The sequence below is a fragment of the Micromys minutus genome (genome assembly GCF_963924665.1).
Source record: "Micromys minutus genome assembly, chromosome: 28".
NCBI lineage: Eukaryota > Metazoa > Chordata > Mammalia > Rodentia > Muridae > Micromys > Micromys minutus.
In genome coordinates, this window is record NC_137963.1 from 40,239,709 (window position 1) to 40,255,918 (window position 16,210).

At 48.7% G+C, this 16,210-nt stretch overlaps 1 protein-coding gene across 5 annotated transcripts in view; it reads left to right on the forward strand.

The window, feature by feature from the left end:
- Positions 1 to 15,825, forward strand: part of FAM219A (family with sequence similarity 219 member A) — a 48,537-nt gene extending 32,712 nt beyond the window's left edge. For 2 of the 5 annotated variants that reach the window (XM_080940055.1, XM_080940057.1), the window contains 5 exons: positions 8,525 to 8,624; positions 11,768 to 11,870; positions 12,043 to 12,123; positions 12,734 to 12,788; positions 13,303 to 15,825. In XM_080940055.1, coding sequence (XP_080796181.1) covers positions 8,525 to 8,624; positions 11,768 to 11,870; positions 12,043 to 12,123; positions 12,734 to 12,788; positions 13,303 to 13,461 — 498 coding nt within the window. In that variant the 3' untranslated portion in view covers positions 13,462 to 15,825. The remainder of the gene's footprint in view (positions 1 to 8,524; positions 8,625 to 11,767; positions 11,871 to 12,042; positions 12,124 to 12,733; positions 12,789 to 13,302) is intronic. The other 3 variants (XM_080940056.1, XM_080940058.1, XM_080940059.1) reach the window with 3 other exon arrangements.
- The last annotated feature ends 385 nt before the right edge of the window (positions 15,826 to 16,210 follow it).

The following is a 16,210-nucleotide window of genomic DNA, read 5'->3' on the forward strand; positions in this document are numbered from 1 at the left end:
TGCTAAGTGCTCTACCTTAGAGCTTTACCCGTCACTCCAACACTACGGTTTTGCAGTGAAGTGCTGAAGGATAGCGGAGCTCTGCAACCAGAGCCTGAACTAGGGAGCTCTTGTCATCTCCCTGAACACTGGCTCTTCGGTGTCCCTGTCCCACTTCCCAGTTCTCAGGGAAGCTGCCTAACTCTGTCTGATCCAAGTATATGTCCAGAGAGCTGGGACCACACAGATCAACCCATCCCATCACACAAGGATGAGATATCAGTTCAGTTTGAAGAGAAGAAGAAATTCCAGAAAGTTACCAGCTGTAGTATCAACAAAAGACCAGTATCTAGTGATCTCAAACTGGTGAAATAAAGGTCATTTTAGAAAACTGAATATTGGGGCTAGAGAGATGCCTGAGTGTTTAAAAGACCTTGGTTTGATTCCCAGTACCTACGTGGTGACTCAACAACTGTCTGTAACTAGGAAATCAGATGTCCCCTTCTGACCTCTGTGGGCATCAGGCACAAATGTGATTTGCAGACTTAAGAGAAAGGACAGAGTCGGGCAGGAAACATTTTGTGCACATGCATTGCTCTCTAGAGTTGCCATAACTACAGGTGTACTCAGCTTGAGGGCAGCAGCACTCTCCTCCATTTTGGTTCTTCAAATGACAGATACTGTCAGTACTAAGTCCTGGGCCTGCAAAGGGCACTTACTACCAAGCTGGATGCCCCGAGTTTAATTCTGGAACTCATACAGTGGACGTAAGAATTGACTCCTGCAAACTAACCTTTGATCAGTGCGCATGCACACACACAAACACACACACACACACATACACACACACACACAAATTATTTTTTAGATACCAAGGTTTACTGGTATTCGGTAGTGAACAAAGAAGTTGAAAAAACAAAGAACTATACAGTGGGCATAGTAGTACATGCCTGTAGTCTCTGTTCTTGGAAGGCTGAAACAAAACAATTATTGAGTATTTGAGACCAAGCTAGTATACATTACAACACCAAGCCAGTCAGACCTACCTAACAAGAACCTATCTCAAAAAAAAAAAAAAAAAAAAAAAAAAAAAGGTTAAAAGCTGGGCCAGCATGATCTATACAGCAAGTTCCAAGACAGCCAGGACTACATAGGGGACCCTGTCTCAAACATGCATGCACACACACACACACATGTGCACACACATCCTCTTACTTACATGACCAACTTGAGTCCCTAGAACTCAGATTTAACATGGGAATCCTAGTGCTCTGCACATGTGTCTATGAGTGCTTTACTTTGCATTCTCACACTAGTGTGTAGCTCAGAACTGGACAAGGTGGACAATGTGTTGATTTTGTTTGCATCAAGTGTTTTCTTTTAAGTTTGTATGTATGTATTTATTTATTTATTCATCCATTCATTTATTATATATAAGTACACTGTAGCTGTCTTCAGACACACCAGAAGAGGGCATCAGATCCCATTACAGATGGTTGTAAGCCACCATGTGGTTGCTGGGATTTGAACTCAGGACCTCCGGAAGAGCAGACGGTGCTCCTAACCTCTGAGCCATCTCTCCAGCCCTTGAATCAAGTGTTTTATAGAGGAAAAACTCAAAGAGATGTGAACTATGAAAAGATGCCTCCCTGAGCCAAGGGATTCTCTGCCCTCACCCCAAACTTTGGCTTCCTGTTTTCCTGCTCTTTTAGGTGCCACAGACATGGAAGATTATCTTTTTTGTGTTTCCCAAATTTCCCTCCAGCTCTTCAGAGACCCTGCCCAATGAAAAGTCCTTGTCTTTCCCTATAAATAGGATTCGCTAAAGACCTTTCTATGTCCAAAAAGGATAGAAGTCTCAGCAAGTTGCTTGCCTCTGGAAGGGAGATGGGGAACAAAAACAGGAGATAAAGTTTCTCCCCAGTGGTGGGCACTCGGTGAACTTAAGGTGTTTTTGCTAGCTCTCTCTCTCCTAAATATATCTTAATATTTCTAATTCTTTCTACTGCCAAGAGTTCTCTGTATGGACAGATGCAGATCTGAACAAGAGTGTTAAAGCCCTCATTAGTACACCTCCCCGTCAGAGAGTAGCCTGAGCTACTGTTTTTTACCCTCAACTTGATCTTTGCTGGTCCAAGAATCCTGATATTCTGTTTCCCTTCCTTCCTGACTTCACCCAGGGATACATGACTCTATTCCTTCCCAACCTCCTTCTCTAGCTCCCTCTAAAACTGGAGAAAACACTCACTTTGTGCTCTGTAGAGAAAGGTCAGGTGTGGTTGCTCTGTGCATCTCACGACACACGTCATTTGAAGTCCATCCAGTTTCTCTCTTCCTGAGAAGTGCTGCTTGAAAATGAAGACAGAGGCAATGCTCCCCTGCGGGGAACTAAAATTGAGTGGCCCATCTACCTGAACCAAACACAATCAGTTTACAAAACACAAACTGAAGTGTTCAGCACCTCGGAGAGCAGCGTTCCTCCCCGAGGCTGGAACACACCAAGGAAAGGTGATGTGTCAGCCTGTGTGACGTCCACGCCCACTCCGACTAGCCTTCAAGCACTCTCCCATCTCTCCAACTCCTTGATGCTTCTTCCCTTCCTTTCCCTGACAAGGCCTTTGGAATGAACTTTCCACTGACTTTTCTGACCCAAAATTACCTGCATCTCCCCACATGAGCACCTCCCTGGCCCTTCTGTAAAGACCTGTCCTGTAGTCCAGGCTCTGACCCCATGGACTAGACTCCTCAGCGTGCCCCCTCACAGTCTCGTTTTAGATAACCAGCACTTTCCCTCCAGTGGGGGACACTGGTTGTGTGTCCCTGCTGTAGAAAATCCTACAACTTTAAGTTTTCTCGGCCACCACCCTTCTCCCCTTCTCTCATGCAGCCCCTTGACATCTTTCACCTTCTGTCTCGACTTCCCAGGACCCTATTCCCTCCAAATCCCTGTAATCTGATCTCTGTCCAAGACCACCTATGACTCTGTCATTCTTATCTTGGGGAGCAGGCTTCTCTTTGGGGCACTTGAGACACGCCGGCCTTCACTTGAACGTGTCCGCCCACTGCTCCCACTCAGTCTCCCGGGGTCCCCTGACACTGATGCCCTTTGAGGCCTCTCTAGGAAATTATCCTCCCTCAGCTTCAGCTGTGACCAGCACAAACCTTTGTTCCAGGTTCCCAAACCTCAAATTGAACTAAGTAACTTCACCTGTTTCCCAAAAGACATGCCCCCAAACACAACATACCTCCAAATGACCTGCCTTGGTCTTCCCCGGCAATGTCCCCCCTCCCCTGTACTTTTGGAGGAATTAGTATTTCTTTTTACATATTCCAGACAGAAAGTTAGAGGCACATAGACACGCTCTCATGTGCTTGTCTTTTGTCTTCTTCTACTTGGTTTAGGTCCCTGAAGCCTTCTCTTGGCACAATTTATCTTTACTTCTAACCTCCTTCCCTCCACACGTATCCCACATGACTGCTATAAAGGGCCCTTCATCTCAAATGTGTTCATGTTACTGCTGTGCTTAAGTTTTGTTTTCCCTGTTATCTTCTAAGAAAAAGAAAATCAAAATCAAGGCCCACCCCCACCATGATCTGAGCCCAACAATTTACTTCTGCCTTCTGGGCTCCTGCTACATTCCTTGCCAGTCGCAGGCGGATTCTTTAAACTCTTCTCAGGTCACTTCATTGCTCCTTTGCCTTGTTCTTTCTGCCTGGGTCGGGATCTCAGTATGTAGTCCAGCCTGGCCTGGAGCTCCGAGATTTGCCAGGATTAAAGATGTGTGCCACCACCCCGAACTCCTGCTTTTTATGGCTCGTTTTTACCTTGGTAGTCATTGGACACTCTTTGGAGATGGCCTACTTTCTGTTTATCTCTATGATACCTGGACTTATGTTATGAAGAAGGAAGTCATAGCATAGTGGAGGGATGCCCTCTAGTTGCCCTTCCCCAACCCTGTGGAGTCTTTCTCAGAGACAGCTCCATATATAAGCCGCATGGCAACCTGAGTGGTGCAGAGCTGCAGCCACGGGCTATGGTGCTCAGCATTTACTATAGTGTGAGTACCCAGGAGCAGTCACACTCACGGCTGGGTCTTCATGAGTCTTCCGTAGCAGACTGTAGGTGGCTGTTCAGGAAAGCACTCTCCCCTGCCATGCCCAGGCCCTTCCCTCTTAAGATCTATGGTTCTTAAAGGCAGTTTGCTCCTTCATGCCCACTCTTTGCTCATCCAGTCTATCCAGCTCCCCATAGGTCTCCTGGGTCCCAGGTCAGCTTTCTCTACTGAAGAATTAACACAGCCCTGGGGAAGGGATACAAATATGGAGGTTGGCAAGGAGGGCCTCACAGAGGGCAGCCTCTGTTCCAAGTCTCAGTCTTTCCTTAGCTTCTTCCTTTCAAGCAAGTGCACTGATTCCATCAGTCCCTCCAGAGCCCAGGTTTTCTTTGTTCATTGTGGGACAGAGGGAGAAGAGGGCATTGGACCCTCGGAGCTGAAGTTACAGGTGGTCCTCTAAAACAGGGTGTGCTCCTAACTACTGAGCCCTCTCCTAGCACACATTTTCCCTCCCTCCCTTTCTTTTCTTTGTTTTTGTTTTTGTGAGACAGCCCTGGCTGTCCTGGAGCTCTCTGTAAACCCGGCTGCCTGGTCTCTAACTCATAGACCCACCTGCCTCTGCCTTCCAAGTACTGGGGCTAAATGTGTGTTCTCCTTACACAGGCCAGCTTTATTTTATTGCTTTATGAAAAACACATTTTTGTTTTAGTGTGAAAAAATTAAAACACACAATAAGGGGCTGGAAGATGGCTCAGCGGTTAAGGGCACTGACTGCTCTTCCAGAGGTCCTGAGTTCAATTTCCAGCATCCACATGGTGGCTCACAACCGTCTGTAATGGGATCTGATGCCCTCTTCTGGTGTCTGAACACTACAGTGTATTCATGTACATAAAATAAATAATTTTTTAAAAAAATGTCCAAGTAAACAGTAATGTAAAAACTTTGATGAGCTGCCGTACCTGGTACTTGAATTCCGTGATCATTTCCTCTGGTAAGCTGCCATAACAGTGCACATCACTTCCTGGACACCTCCGAAGGAATGCTCTGACACCCGTGTTCTTTCCTTTAAAGCAAAAACACTGTTTTCTTGTTTATTTTCAGCCAGTAGTTTAACGTGTCAATGATCCTGTGATGTGTGTTTAATTTTCTTTATTTTAAAAAGTAATTGATGGGAATGAGGAGGTGGTTCGAGGGCCATACGTCTGCTCTGCGGGCTGTATGCCTGAGTTCAGATGTCCAGCACTGGACTTGACGGTGCGCCTGTAACTGCGGTGCAGGGGCAGCAAAGGGGCGGAGTCAGCAGATCTTACAGTCAGTCTAGCGCATTGCAGAGCTCCAGGTTCAGTGAGAAAGCACTAGAAACGGCAGCTACATGGACCTTTCTGCCTCTACATGTGCAAGCCTAAGTGGGCGCACCCTCACACACACATGCACAGATAGGTGCCCAGGACTTTTTAATGTTTTATTTTTATTTTATTGATTTATTTGTGGAGAGAGGCCACAGTGCACTTGTGGAGGTCAGGGAACAACCTGCGGGAGTTGTTTCTTTCCTTCCACACATGGTTCCAGGGATTGTCAGGCTTGGTTGCCAGCACCTTTACCTCCTGAACCTTCTCCCAGGAATGTATTTAGTAGTCTTTTTTATAACTAACAACACTTTCTTGCTAATCAGAATTTTATAGAAAGGCTAATGTAGGAATTGAAACAACAATGGATTTCCTTAATTGAAGGGACCCAGGGCCGTGTAACTTCCGTTCCTACACATATGCCCCATTTTCATCCCAGCCCCACCCAAAGCTCAGGGTTCAGGGAGCACAACTGATTGGAAATTGTGGACCATTTTAACTCTGAGGATGGCCCTTTGCTTCTGGCTCTTTGGCTTTCCTCTGGGTGTGTTGATGTTGTGCTGGCTATCATCCGATACCAAGCTATTAATCTTCTCTGCAGCCTTTGGAGGATTTGTTTGAATGGTTGTAGAGACATGGACTGCTGTTAGAGATGTATTTCAAGGTCTGTCTCTGCTGAGTGTTTATTAATAATCTTGTTAATCCCCACTCTAGTTCCTGGATCTAGCTAACGCCTGTTGGGAGTCCTTGGGGGGCATTTTAAATCCTTTCTGATTCTTGGAGCCAGACGCTTCCTTCTGCTTCAGTCCTCTCTGCTCCTTTTGTTCATGAATATTTTACATTTAATCTCTACACAGTGGTCGTGGCACTACCTGCTTTTCTCAGAGAAGACACACAGGAAGTCCAGTGTTTGATGGCACTGTGCCAGAGGCCTTTGTAGTTGCTGCTTAAATAGCCTTCTACCGTGGACAGTGACAGAGCTGCTGAATGGGCAAGTTTGGCATGGAGCCTCTCAGCCTAGGGCTTTGATCCTATGGTTTCACTCAGGATCAAGTACCACTAGGACCTGCCAGTAGGTCTTGAGATCTGTAGGGTCACTGGCCAGTATTGCTCATCCCAGGTTCTGTCCGTCCTGAGGTTTCTGCTTCACATGTTTCCAATGACACTGCCAACCCCAGAGAAGAAACCAATGCACCTACCTGCACTGGGACACTGCCTTAGCTACAGGGCGGGGTGTGTTATCTAAAACCAATCTCAGAGAAAGGACAATGAGACCAAACACTCTTGTGGAAAGTAAAGAGGGCCAAGGAACAGGCTCATAACTAAAAGGCCACAACTTAGGAAGCATCAGCTTTCTTTAGTGGGAAAATGGAGGTGGAAGATTCCGAGGGGACAGAGAAATAAATAGACACAGCGATCAGAGGCAGAAGATGGGCCTGAGGGAGCCACTCCAAAATGAACGTGCTTTGTGTCCTACTTGACGGAGACAAAGACAGGAATGTGACCAAGCGGCCTAGAAATGGACCAGATCCTTACTGGTATGGTGCCCCCAGCATGCCTACAGAGTTTCCATGAAAATGGACTATTTTGAATCATGAAAATGAGCAGCCATTCTCCCTTCTCGTTATGGTAACAAGTGGGACTAGGACTGTAGAGCAGCTCATGTCTGCTCCCTCCTTTCTGGGGAGGAGAAAGAGTCAGTTTTATTTAAAGTGTGCCTACTGGTGGGTCATGCTCCGGTGGACAGTACCACACCCAGAAGTATACGATTAGTACTAACTGAACTCTCGGGTTAGTAAAAGAGAGAAGGAGAGGGAGAGAGAGAGAGAGAGAAGGAGAGGGGGAGGGAGAGAGAGAAGGAGAGGGGGAGGGAGAGAGAGGGAGGGAGGGAGGGGATAAAAAGCTGAGGGAGTAGGGGACCTTGGAGGAGTTAGGGGAGGAGTAGGAGTTGGGATGAATAAGATCAAAATACACTATATGAAATTCTTGAAGAATAAAAACTTTTCAAATTTTATTTTATTTTACTTATATGTACATGCACCACGTGTGCCTGGTACCACAGACATCAGACATCCTTGGATCAGAAGGTTCTAAATCCCCTTATGGTTATTGGGAATTGAACCCAGGTCCTCTGCAAGAACAAGTGCTCTTAACCACTGAGCCAGCTCTACTGGCCTGAGTAAAGACATTTTAAAATAAGAGTTTTTCATTCTAAGAGAAGGTCATCTTTAGTTCCCTCTATAATTGTGAATCTGACAATTATGAAAAATATTGAAAATACCTTTGTTTATTGAGAAGTGATTGCAAATCAGCCCCAATGTAGAAGCAAGAGCTGCTTAACCTGAATAAGATCTTTAGTCTCCCCACAAGAACGGGAGGTGCTCATTACCAGTGGCATGAGACAGGGGCCCTGGATCTCCTACAAGGAGGGCATTTTGGAGAGATAGCAGGGCTAGCTAAGGACTCTGGGAAGCACAGGGTCTGGGCCAGAGCTGGAGGCTATTGAGAGCCAGTACAGGGGAGAGTGCAAAGGTGACGCACCCAGAATGAATGCCTGCCTACCCTCCTTGTCACCTGTATCACATGGTCACCTGCTGGTTTGTCAGGCTGGTCTTCTCAGTCACCATTCCCATTCGGTGGGAGACACAGCTTAGGGTCCAACTGGGAATTTCAGAGGTCCTCACTGGTCAGTGGCTGAAGTCCTGAAGCCTTGCTTGAATTGGCCAGTTGGTTGTCTAGACCCTGCAACAGAGAAAGAAGGGCTCTCAGGGAGTACCTGCTCTGACCTTGATCCACCTTGTAAGCTCAGGGGATCTTAGACCCTTTTCTTAATACAAGGAGAAGCCTGAGGGCCAAACAACTTACTCCAGCCTTCGTAGAGGAGGTCCTGTGGGTTTAGGCAGGGCTTTCCGGAGCTGCCTGGCTTACACAGGACTCTTACTGGACTGAGTAAGACATCTCTGCTCTTCTATGGAGGCATAGTAAATGAATCTTCCTCGCCCTCTCTGAATACTGACTGGCCTGCTGCTGGAGTAAATCTCCCAGAAACCCAGAGGCCAGATGAGAAGGTTTGCTTCAGGGTTCAGAGCCACCCCTGGAGTTGCATGCTAATATTTCCCCGTCTCTCTGCTTCCTCCCCAACAGGATCCAGCCGCAGCCTCTATCTCAGACCGAGACTGTGACTCCCGGGAGGGTGAGTCAGTAGCCATGAATTACAAACCATCCCCGCTCCAAGTGAAGCTGGGTGAGTGTGTCTGGGGGATGAGGGAGATGTGGGAAGTGAACAAGGTGCTCTTGGGTTGACAGCAAGGCGCTACAATGGAAGTATCTTGGCTAGATGATTCCAAGACAAACTCCAAGTAAGTCATTGGCACTCCCAGGCACTTTATGTCTTGCAAGATAAAGAAGGCAGTGACAGGTTCTCTGTAGGTTCCTGAAACTCTTGGAGAGATCCCTGAGGCTAAGATATCGGATGGGGAGATTCTAGAGGTGGCTGCAAGTGTAAAGTGTAGAACCCCAGGGGAGGACTTGGAGGGGTCAGCCAAAAGGAACCTGCCTCCAAAGGATAGGGTAGCTACTGCTATGTTTGAGGGACAGGTCTCAGGACCAGGGTGGCCTCTGTCTAGGGAGACTGTCCCTTTCTTAGAGCCCCAGAACACATTTCCTTTCTGAGAATCACGTCATCTTTCTCATGGGCTGGACCCCATGTCCACTTACTGCTGTGAAGTCACCTGACTCCCACAGCTGCCCACGGTATCAGTGACTCCAGTTCCTCTCCTAACCCTCTGCTGAGCACTGCCCTCTCCCTTCACAGACCAAATCTCATCGATCCAAGGCTGCTGAAGAGGATAGCACACTCCCACCAAAGAGCTGGTTTCCTGAAGAGAAATTATAATGTGTCACATGCAAGGGAGATGACAGTCAAATACAGCCTTCCCTGTCTTTGGCTCTTCTCAGAACTCAAACTCCACCTTCCCACCACAAATGGGAGCCTCCTCATTCCTCAGTTAAGATGGAGCCTCTTATCTCTTAATGGGCTCCCTCCATAGAGAGCTACCAGGATTTCTTTCCACAGAGCCTGTGTCTGTAGGAAATTCAAAAGAATAAAGCAGGTCTTTTCTCCTTCTGGAACACATCCAGGCAGCCTTTCTGGGTGATTTTCTAAACACAGCACACGGCAGCAGTTCTCGATGGACCTGTTTATCTTCCTAGTACATTCTATTCCGAGCACTGCCACTTTTGTTTATTACTGTTTAATACAGCAATAAAAGTATTTTAAATGCATATAAGTTCTGTACTCTCTCCAGAGGCAGTCATTCCAAGCTCTTGTAGGTTCATTTAGTACTTCAGCATAGGAGGCATTGCATTGTACACGTTTTCTGAGCCTTGCTCCCTCCCCCTGGACGGTGTCTTAGGGCCCCTACAAAGAATGACTTCATTCTTTTAAATGGTTGCATAGTACTCCGTAAGTTGGAGCCTCGTTAGCTTATTGTTTGCACTTTTTCATGATTTCAAACGAACTAGCATGCTTTTAAATAGCATTTTTATTCCCTTCACTGTAGTATCACCACCAAAGCTCATGAAAATTCACAACTTGTCTCACTTGAGATTAAAAAAAAAAAAAAAAAAAAAACCACCAAGAACTGTAAGGCAAATTGCACCCCCTAGAGGCTCTGTATGGTAATGACAGTTGTTACCTGCTGTAAAGAGGCTGGAAAACTAGAGTAAGAGGCAAAGGGGTGAGAGAGCTTCAAAGACATGGAAATCAAGATCACTTTTAAGTGACTCACAGGTGCTGTAACAGCTCCTCTCATCCTTATGCTAAACACACACACATGTTGCAGTAAATATTAAAAAATAAAATATGGGTTTATCTCTCTACCGGCCCTGTGGTCTCACTCAGGCCCGACCCTGATACGGAGCCGCGCGCACCTCTGACACCCAGTCTGAGCCGCCACCAGCCCAACATGTCCGCACAACTCCCTTCCCTTGGCAGTTTACTACCGCCTGTTCTCCGCCTCTGTCCCGGAGTGTTTCTGTACCCCAAATCCCACATAAATACTACTCTAGCCAGATAGCTTTTCACACAGGTTTATATATTCAACTCTCAATCGACAAACCCTCTACACAAGATTGCATCAAATAGACAAAGATACAAACTGCCCTTCTATATGAGATACTAGACCTGTAAAATCCTTAATGTTCATAGCTTTTAACACCAATCATTATCACCTGGGTCTAGCTGGTCCTTGGGAAGCTCCTTGTCCCCACGACCTTCCCCCTTCGTCCTCTGACCTCCTCAGACCTCTCAGCCCTCTCCACCTCCCTCGCCCCGCCCAGTCGCTGGCTTTCCTTTATTTTACTAATTAAAATGGGAAGGTTCAGTTGGAGTCATATGACTAGGCAGCCCTTCTTGGGGAAGTGGAATTAACATTAAAATACAAACAGCTTCAGGACAACCTATACACACACACACACACACACCTACCAGCTGCCTTGTTTCTGGTACAGAACAAGGCTTTTTCCTACATCGTGGCTTTACTTGACAGTAAGAAAGAGTGGTTGAGCTCCTTCCAGGCAGCTCCCCATAGTAATAGTCATGTACCACGTAGTAGGTCATCAGATGTCCAGCCCCACAAGCTCAGGGGCTCTGAACCCCTGGGGAGACTGCAGACTGGGCTCCTCAGCCTCCTGCTGTATCCTGACCAAGAACCTTTTCTGCCCCTCCCACTAAGGAAATCCTTAGTAGATCCTTTTCCATCCTCATTAATCCTAAATGCCTCTTGGTCAAGGCCTTTGTGCTCTGAGGGTTTTGGTTGTTTTGTTTTTTGAGATGGGAGTCTCTGTGCATGCTCTGAGTTTATAACCGCTGGGAGTCTTCCATCCAAGTGATATAGTACTTGATGCATAATTGCAATTCGAGTGTTTGTTGAGTGAATAATTAACTGAATAAATGGCTCCTTTCCCAAGTTTACCTCTTTATTACCTCTTCTCTCTGTTCCACTCACACCCACAGCTATGTTCTCTTGTGTTGCTTCTGTACACACTTTCCTCCCTAATGTCCTCCTCCCTCCGGGAAGGCCTCTGACTGCTTCTGCCTTCTGTGTCCATCTCTTTCTCTCACCAAGCTCATGCTGGCTGCCTGACATAAGAACTGTGGCTCCCATAGGGTAGGGGTGAGACTCCTCTTTTTGCCTGCCACTATCTACCTCAAGTGATGCAAGGCACAGTGCCAGCCACCGAGCGTCAGGTCACTGGAGGTACATGGGACCTCCACCAAGTAGAGGAGTGCATGTGTGAAAGGAAGGCCCAGACCAGGCCGCCCCAAGCAGCTCAGCCTGGCAACCCCTGGGGCAGGACACAGCTTCTTTCCCATGTTCTCTGCAGAGAAGCAAAGGGAGCTGGCCCGGAAGGGTTCCCTGAAGAACGGCAGCATGGGCAGCCCTGTCAACCAGCAACCCAAGAAGAACAACGTCATGGCCCGGACGAGGTAGGGACCTTTTCTGCCCCACCAGGGACTCACCAGTCAGTACCTGCCATTGCTGGACTTCACCTTCTCGCCTCAGGGGAACCTGATGGGGTGGGGGGAATGACAGCAACGGGGAGGACCCCGAGTTATATTTATATACTCCAGCTCATCCAACTCCCCATTTTTTACCCAGGCTGGTCGTTCCTAATAAAGGCTACTCCTCGCTTGACCAGAGTCCTGATGAGAAGCCACTGGTAGCTCTTGACACAGACAGGTGTGTATGGGGCCTGGGGGCAGCTGGGCAGCCACATGGTGCTGTGTGAGCACCGGTGGGCTGAAGGTGTGCTTCACCTGCCAGCAGTGCTGTGCTCTTCAGCCAGGGGCTCTCCACGGGTGAAATTTCCCAAAGGGGTGGTTTTTGGCTTTGAGGTGGTGGTTGTTGTTTTAAAGGATTGGGCAAAGAGAGGCCTGGGAACCAGCACAGTTTGCTGCTGTCCTGAGACAACTACCCCATGTTAGACCCTGATGTCTCTGGACAGCCTAATGGAATCCTAAGGCCAGTCCCCTTCTCCAGGGTAGCATTTGGCTAGCCTTAGACTTTTGGAAAATCCAAACAGCTAGGTTGATTAGCACCTAGGGGGAGAAAAACTGAAACAAAAGCCTGATGATGTGGCATTGAGTAGTTGTTCTATCCAGAAGGAACTTAAGAAGCCACTTCATCTGAAGGTTGAGCTAGGAAAGCTGCCTTAGCTAACATACATTTGCATAATAAGCTTGGGTTATTTAAATCATACTGTTGGGAGGGGGAGGGTATAGCAAAGATGCAGAGAATTTTCTATTTAATTTTCCTGAATTACTTCTCTCTCCTCTTTTCTCCACACCAGCGATGATGATTTTGACATGTCCAGATACTCTTCCTCTGGTTACTCCTCTGCCGAGGTGAGGCTCCACCTCTTGCATCCACAGACCGCAGGATCCAGACTACAAGGCTGAGGGCTCCTAAGGGACAGAAGGAAGGCATGGGGCGGAGTCCTGTGGGGCTGGGCGGGAGGGGGGTGCGCGGGGGAGGTGGGGAGGCAGGGAGGCTCCACTTAAGGCACAGCCTGGGCTGGGAGAAGTTGGGAAGAAATCACTAACCTGAATTACCGTGAGCCCAGGGATTATTAAAGAGGGGCTCTAAAATATAACAGGTGTGATATGCAGGTGACACCTTACACGAGTTGACCTGAAATCGGGACAAACCCCGAAAAGAATCAAGAGTAGAGATGAGATGTTGACCTTGGACTAAGCAGGGGCTTGTATATGGCTGGGCTTTAGGAAAACCTGTCCGGAGAAAATGAGACTAAAGCCAGGTTCAGACCTGAGATGAGATGGAGCTGTCCCCGGCCTTGAGGTGGCAGAGGGCCCCAGCCGGGGGTGATGCCCTTCCACCTGACTCGAACCTTTTCTACAGCAGATCAACCAAGATTTGAACATCCAGCTGCTGAAAGATGGCTACCGGTTAGACGAGATCCCCGACGACGAGGACCTAGATCTCATTCCCCCCAAGTCCGTGAACCCCACCTGCATGTGTTGTCAGGCCACTTCCTCCACCGCCTGCCACATCCAGTAGTGGGCGGGGTCGCCGCGGTGCACGGGCGGCGCTGACCTGGGCCGGTGGGGCGCAGCAGGAGAGACCCCTCCCCTGCTGGTCCACTGGTCCTCAGCCCCGCCCTCTTACAGCCGCCGCCAACCTCGTAACAGTCATTGCTTCCTCCTATGGTAGGACGTGTACCTCTGTGTGTTCATGAGACGGAGAAACCAAAACCGGGTCTGTCTCCAGCCCCGTGGCTGCGGAGGGGTGGGCACTGTTTGTTCGGTTACTTGGGGGGACCACACCCAAGCACCCTGCCACCTCTCCCATAGCTGCAGTCAGGGGACCACCACTGAAGGCCAGGAGGCCAAACGAAGGGATCACATGGCTAAAGGATTGGTCCCAGCCAGTGGAGCCATGAATCCCCCCAAGCCCAGCTTGGAAAGGAAGGAAAGGGGTTTGAAGAAGAAAAGGCCCCAAGCAATGAGGGCAGTTCTCACACCCCAGAGCCCCTCTCCCTAAATCCTGTGCCAGCCCACACACCTGTTTGTGTTCCCCTCATCTCCAGATGGGAAGCCTGGTAACACGGTCCATGAGATCACTCCCTCCACTGTCTCTTTCCCCTGCTTCCTTGCTTGCTGAGGGCTGGGAAGGTAAGATGGACCTTAGAACGAAACCAGGTTTGGGGATAATATGACCTGTTCTTATGGGTCTCTAACCAATGCATCTATGTCTCTGCCTCATCCCCACGCCACTGCCACCACCCCCAGTCTTCTTTGGTTCTAGGCTGGAGGCAAGAGATAAGGCTGGCCTCCTGTGCCCCATTCCCATTTCACCCTAGCTCCAGGTCCAGGGGGCTGGCCTCCAGAAAGGCTCTTCAAGAGCAAGCTTAAGAAAATACAGTGAACCAAGCAGCTGTGTGTGCATGGTAGAGCGTGCATGTGTGTGTGTGTGTGTGTGTGTGTGTGTTGAACCTGCCTGTCCAGGGCAACCAGGTGGTGTCTGTGATGGGAAGTGACTGTGGTCTGTTAACTGAGAGGCTGCTCAGGAATGCAGCAGTCTGAGAATTCGCCTGGCAGTCAGAAGCCTGTGTGCTGGTCCTATCCCTGCATTCTCCCTGAGCTCCTAAGCAATTCCCAGGCTTCTCCAGGGCTTCGGTTCTCACAACTGGAAAATAAAGGATAGCTGACATCGCTGACAGTCTTTTCATATCAGAAGGAATTTCTTCACAGGAATTTCTGCTGAAGACTATGACATCTGTGTGTCTTTGAACTCAGGAGGCACCTGGACATGTATGTGCATCTGTGTGAACATGGGAAAAAAGGTGTGTGTGTGTGTGTGTGTGTGTGTGTGTGTGTGTGTGTGTGTACCTGTGTGGGGAAGTCATGTGTGCTGTTGCTTCTGCTGCGGTTCTCTTGAGAGAAGAAAGCTAATGGTACACTCAGTGAGATGTAGCTTTCCCATGGCTGAAGAAAACTGCAAGCACAGAGCGCCTCAGACTGCTGGGTCCAGTGCGACCCGAGCATAGCTTCTCCAGTCACCCCACATGCTGGTGTTTCCATCCTTATGGCTACTTCTCACACATCACTCTCTGGGTGGGGGGAGGCAGGGACTAGAGTGAGGGTGAGGAGAAGTGGGTTGGCTTAGGAACAGAAGTGCCTCTCTGCACCACACCCAGGAGCCGCCCACTCCCAAGTATTGCTTTCCACTCCCTACACCTCCAGTGCAGCTTACCTCCCCCTAGTGCAGATATCCTGACTAGATAAATACCAAAAGAGGCAAGCCAGAGAAAGCATCTGCAGGGGCCACAAGGCCCATAGTGGTCCCGCCCAAGCCCCCTCTCTCACCCTCGCTCATCATCTGGGCCCCAGAGCTAGAACTCCTCCCACCCACCCCATGGGCTCTTTGACTCACTGCTAGAACATGGGTGCCTCCTTTCCTTAGATTGCTGCCTCTGCTGCTGACTTGTGGGATTCTGATGTGTGTGCCCCTGAGAGCCAAGGGCAAACGGCCCTCGTGAACACACTAGGCAAGGGCATTAGGCTGCACTGGTATATACGCAACAGGTAGGGGTAGGAAACTGGCAGCCTACAGCTTCCAAGTCCAAGGAGAGCACAAGGTTTCTTCCTTCTCTGTCTGGAAATTTAGGGGAAAAGCCAGGGCCTTAGCTTGCCCCTGCTCCCCCGAACCCTTTGTAGATACTGCCTTAACACTCCCCCACCCTCGGCTGTGGCTGCCACCCAGCCAGGTTTCTCCGAGCTCACTAATTTATTTCAAAGAAGGTGTGTGGAAGACATGAGCCGTGTATAATATTTTTTTTTAACATTTCCATCGCAGTATTGACCATTATCCTTGGTTGTGTATCGTGTAACACAAAATAATGATATTAAAAGCATCAAACAAGCCAGCGTCAGCTCCTTACCTGGGGTGTGGGCCACAGCAAGGGAGTGAGGAAGGGGGAAACCTGACTTCCTGGAAATACATGTCTCTCTGCCTCTGCTTGTTACTGGTGTGTGGCCCAAGGTGAATCGGAACCTCTGCTTCTCTTCAACAGTGAGATGTCCATCCTGCAAGTTCTCTAGGGGTCTTCTGAACTCTTGGGAATTGGATATTCTGAGGTGTGCAAGGCAGAAAGGGGCTAGCATGGGAAGGAAATTAGGCCTCCTGTGCAGGCATGGGCTGAGGCAGGTGATATCATAATGGGCATTGCCTATCCTAAAAAGGAAGTTGGGTGGGGTAGGAAACAAGAAAGCTGAGGGGGAAGACACTGAGAGGTACCCCAAAGGAA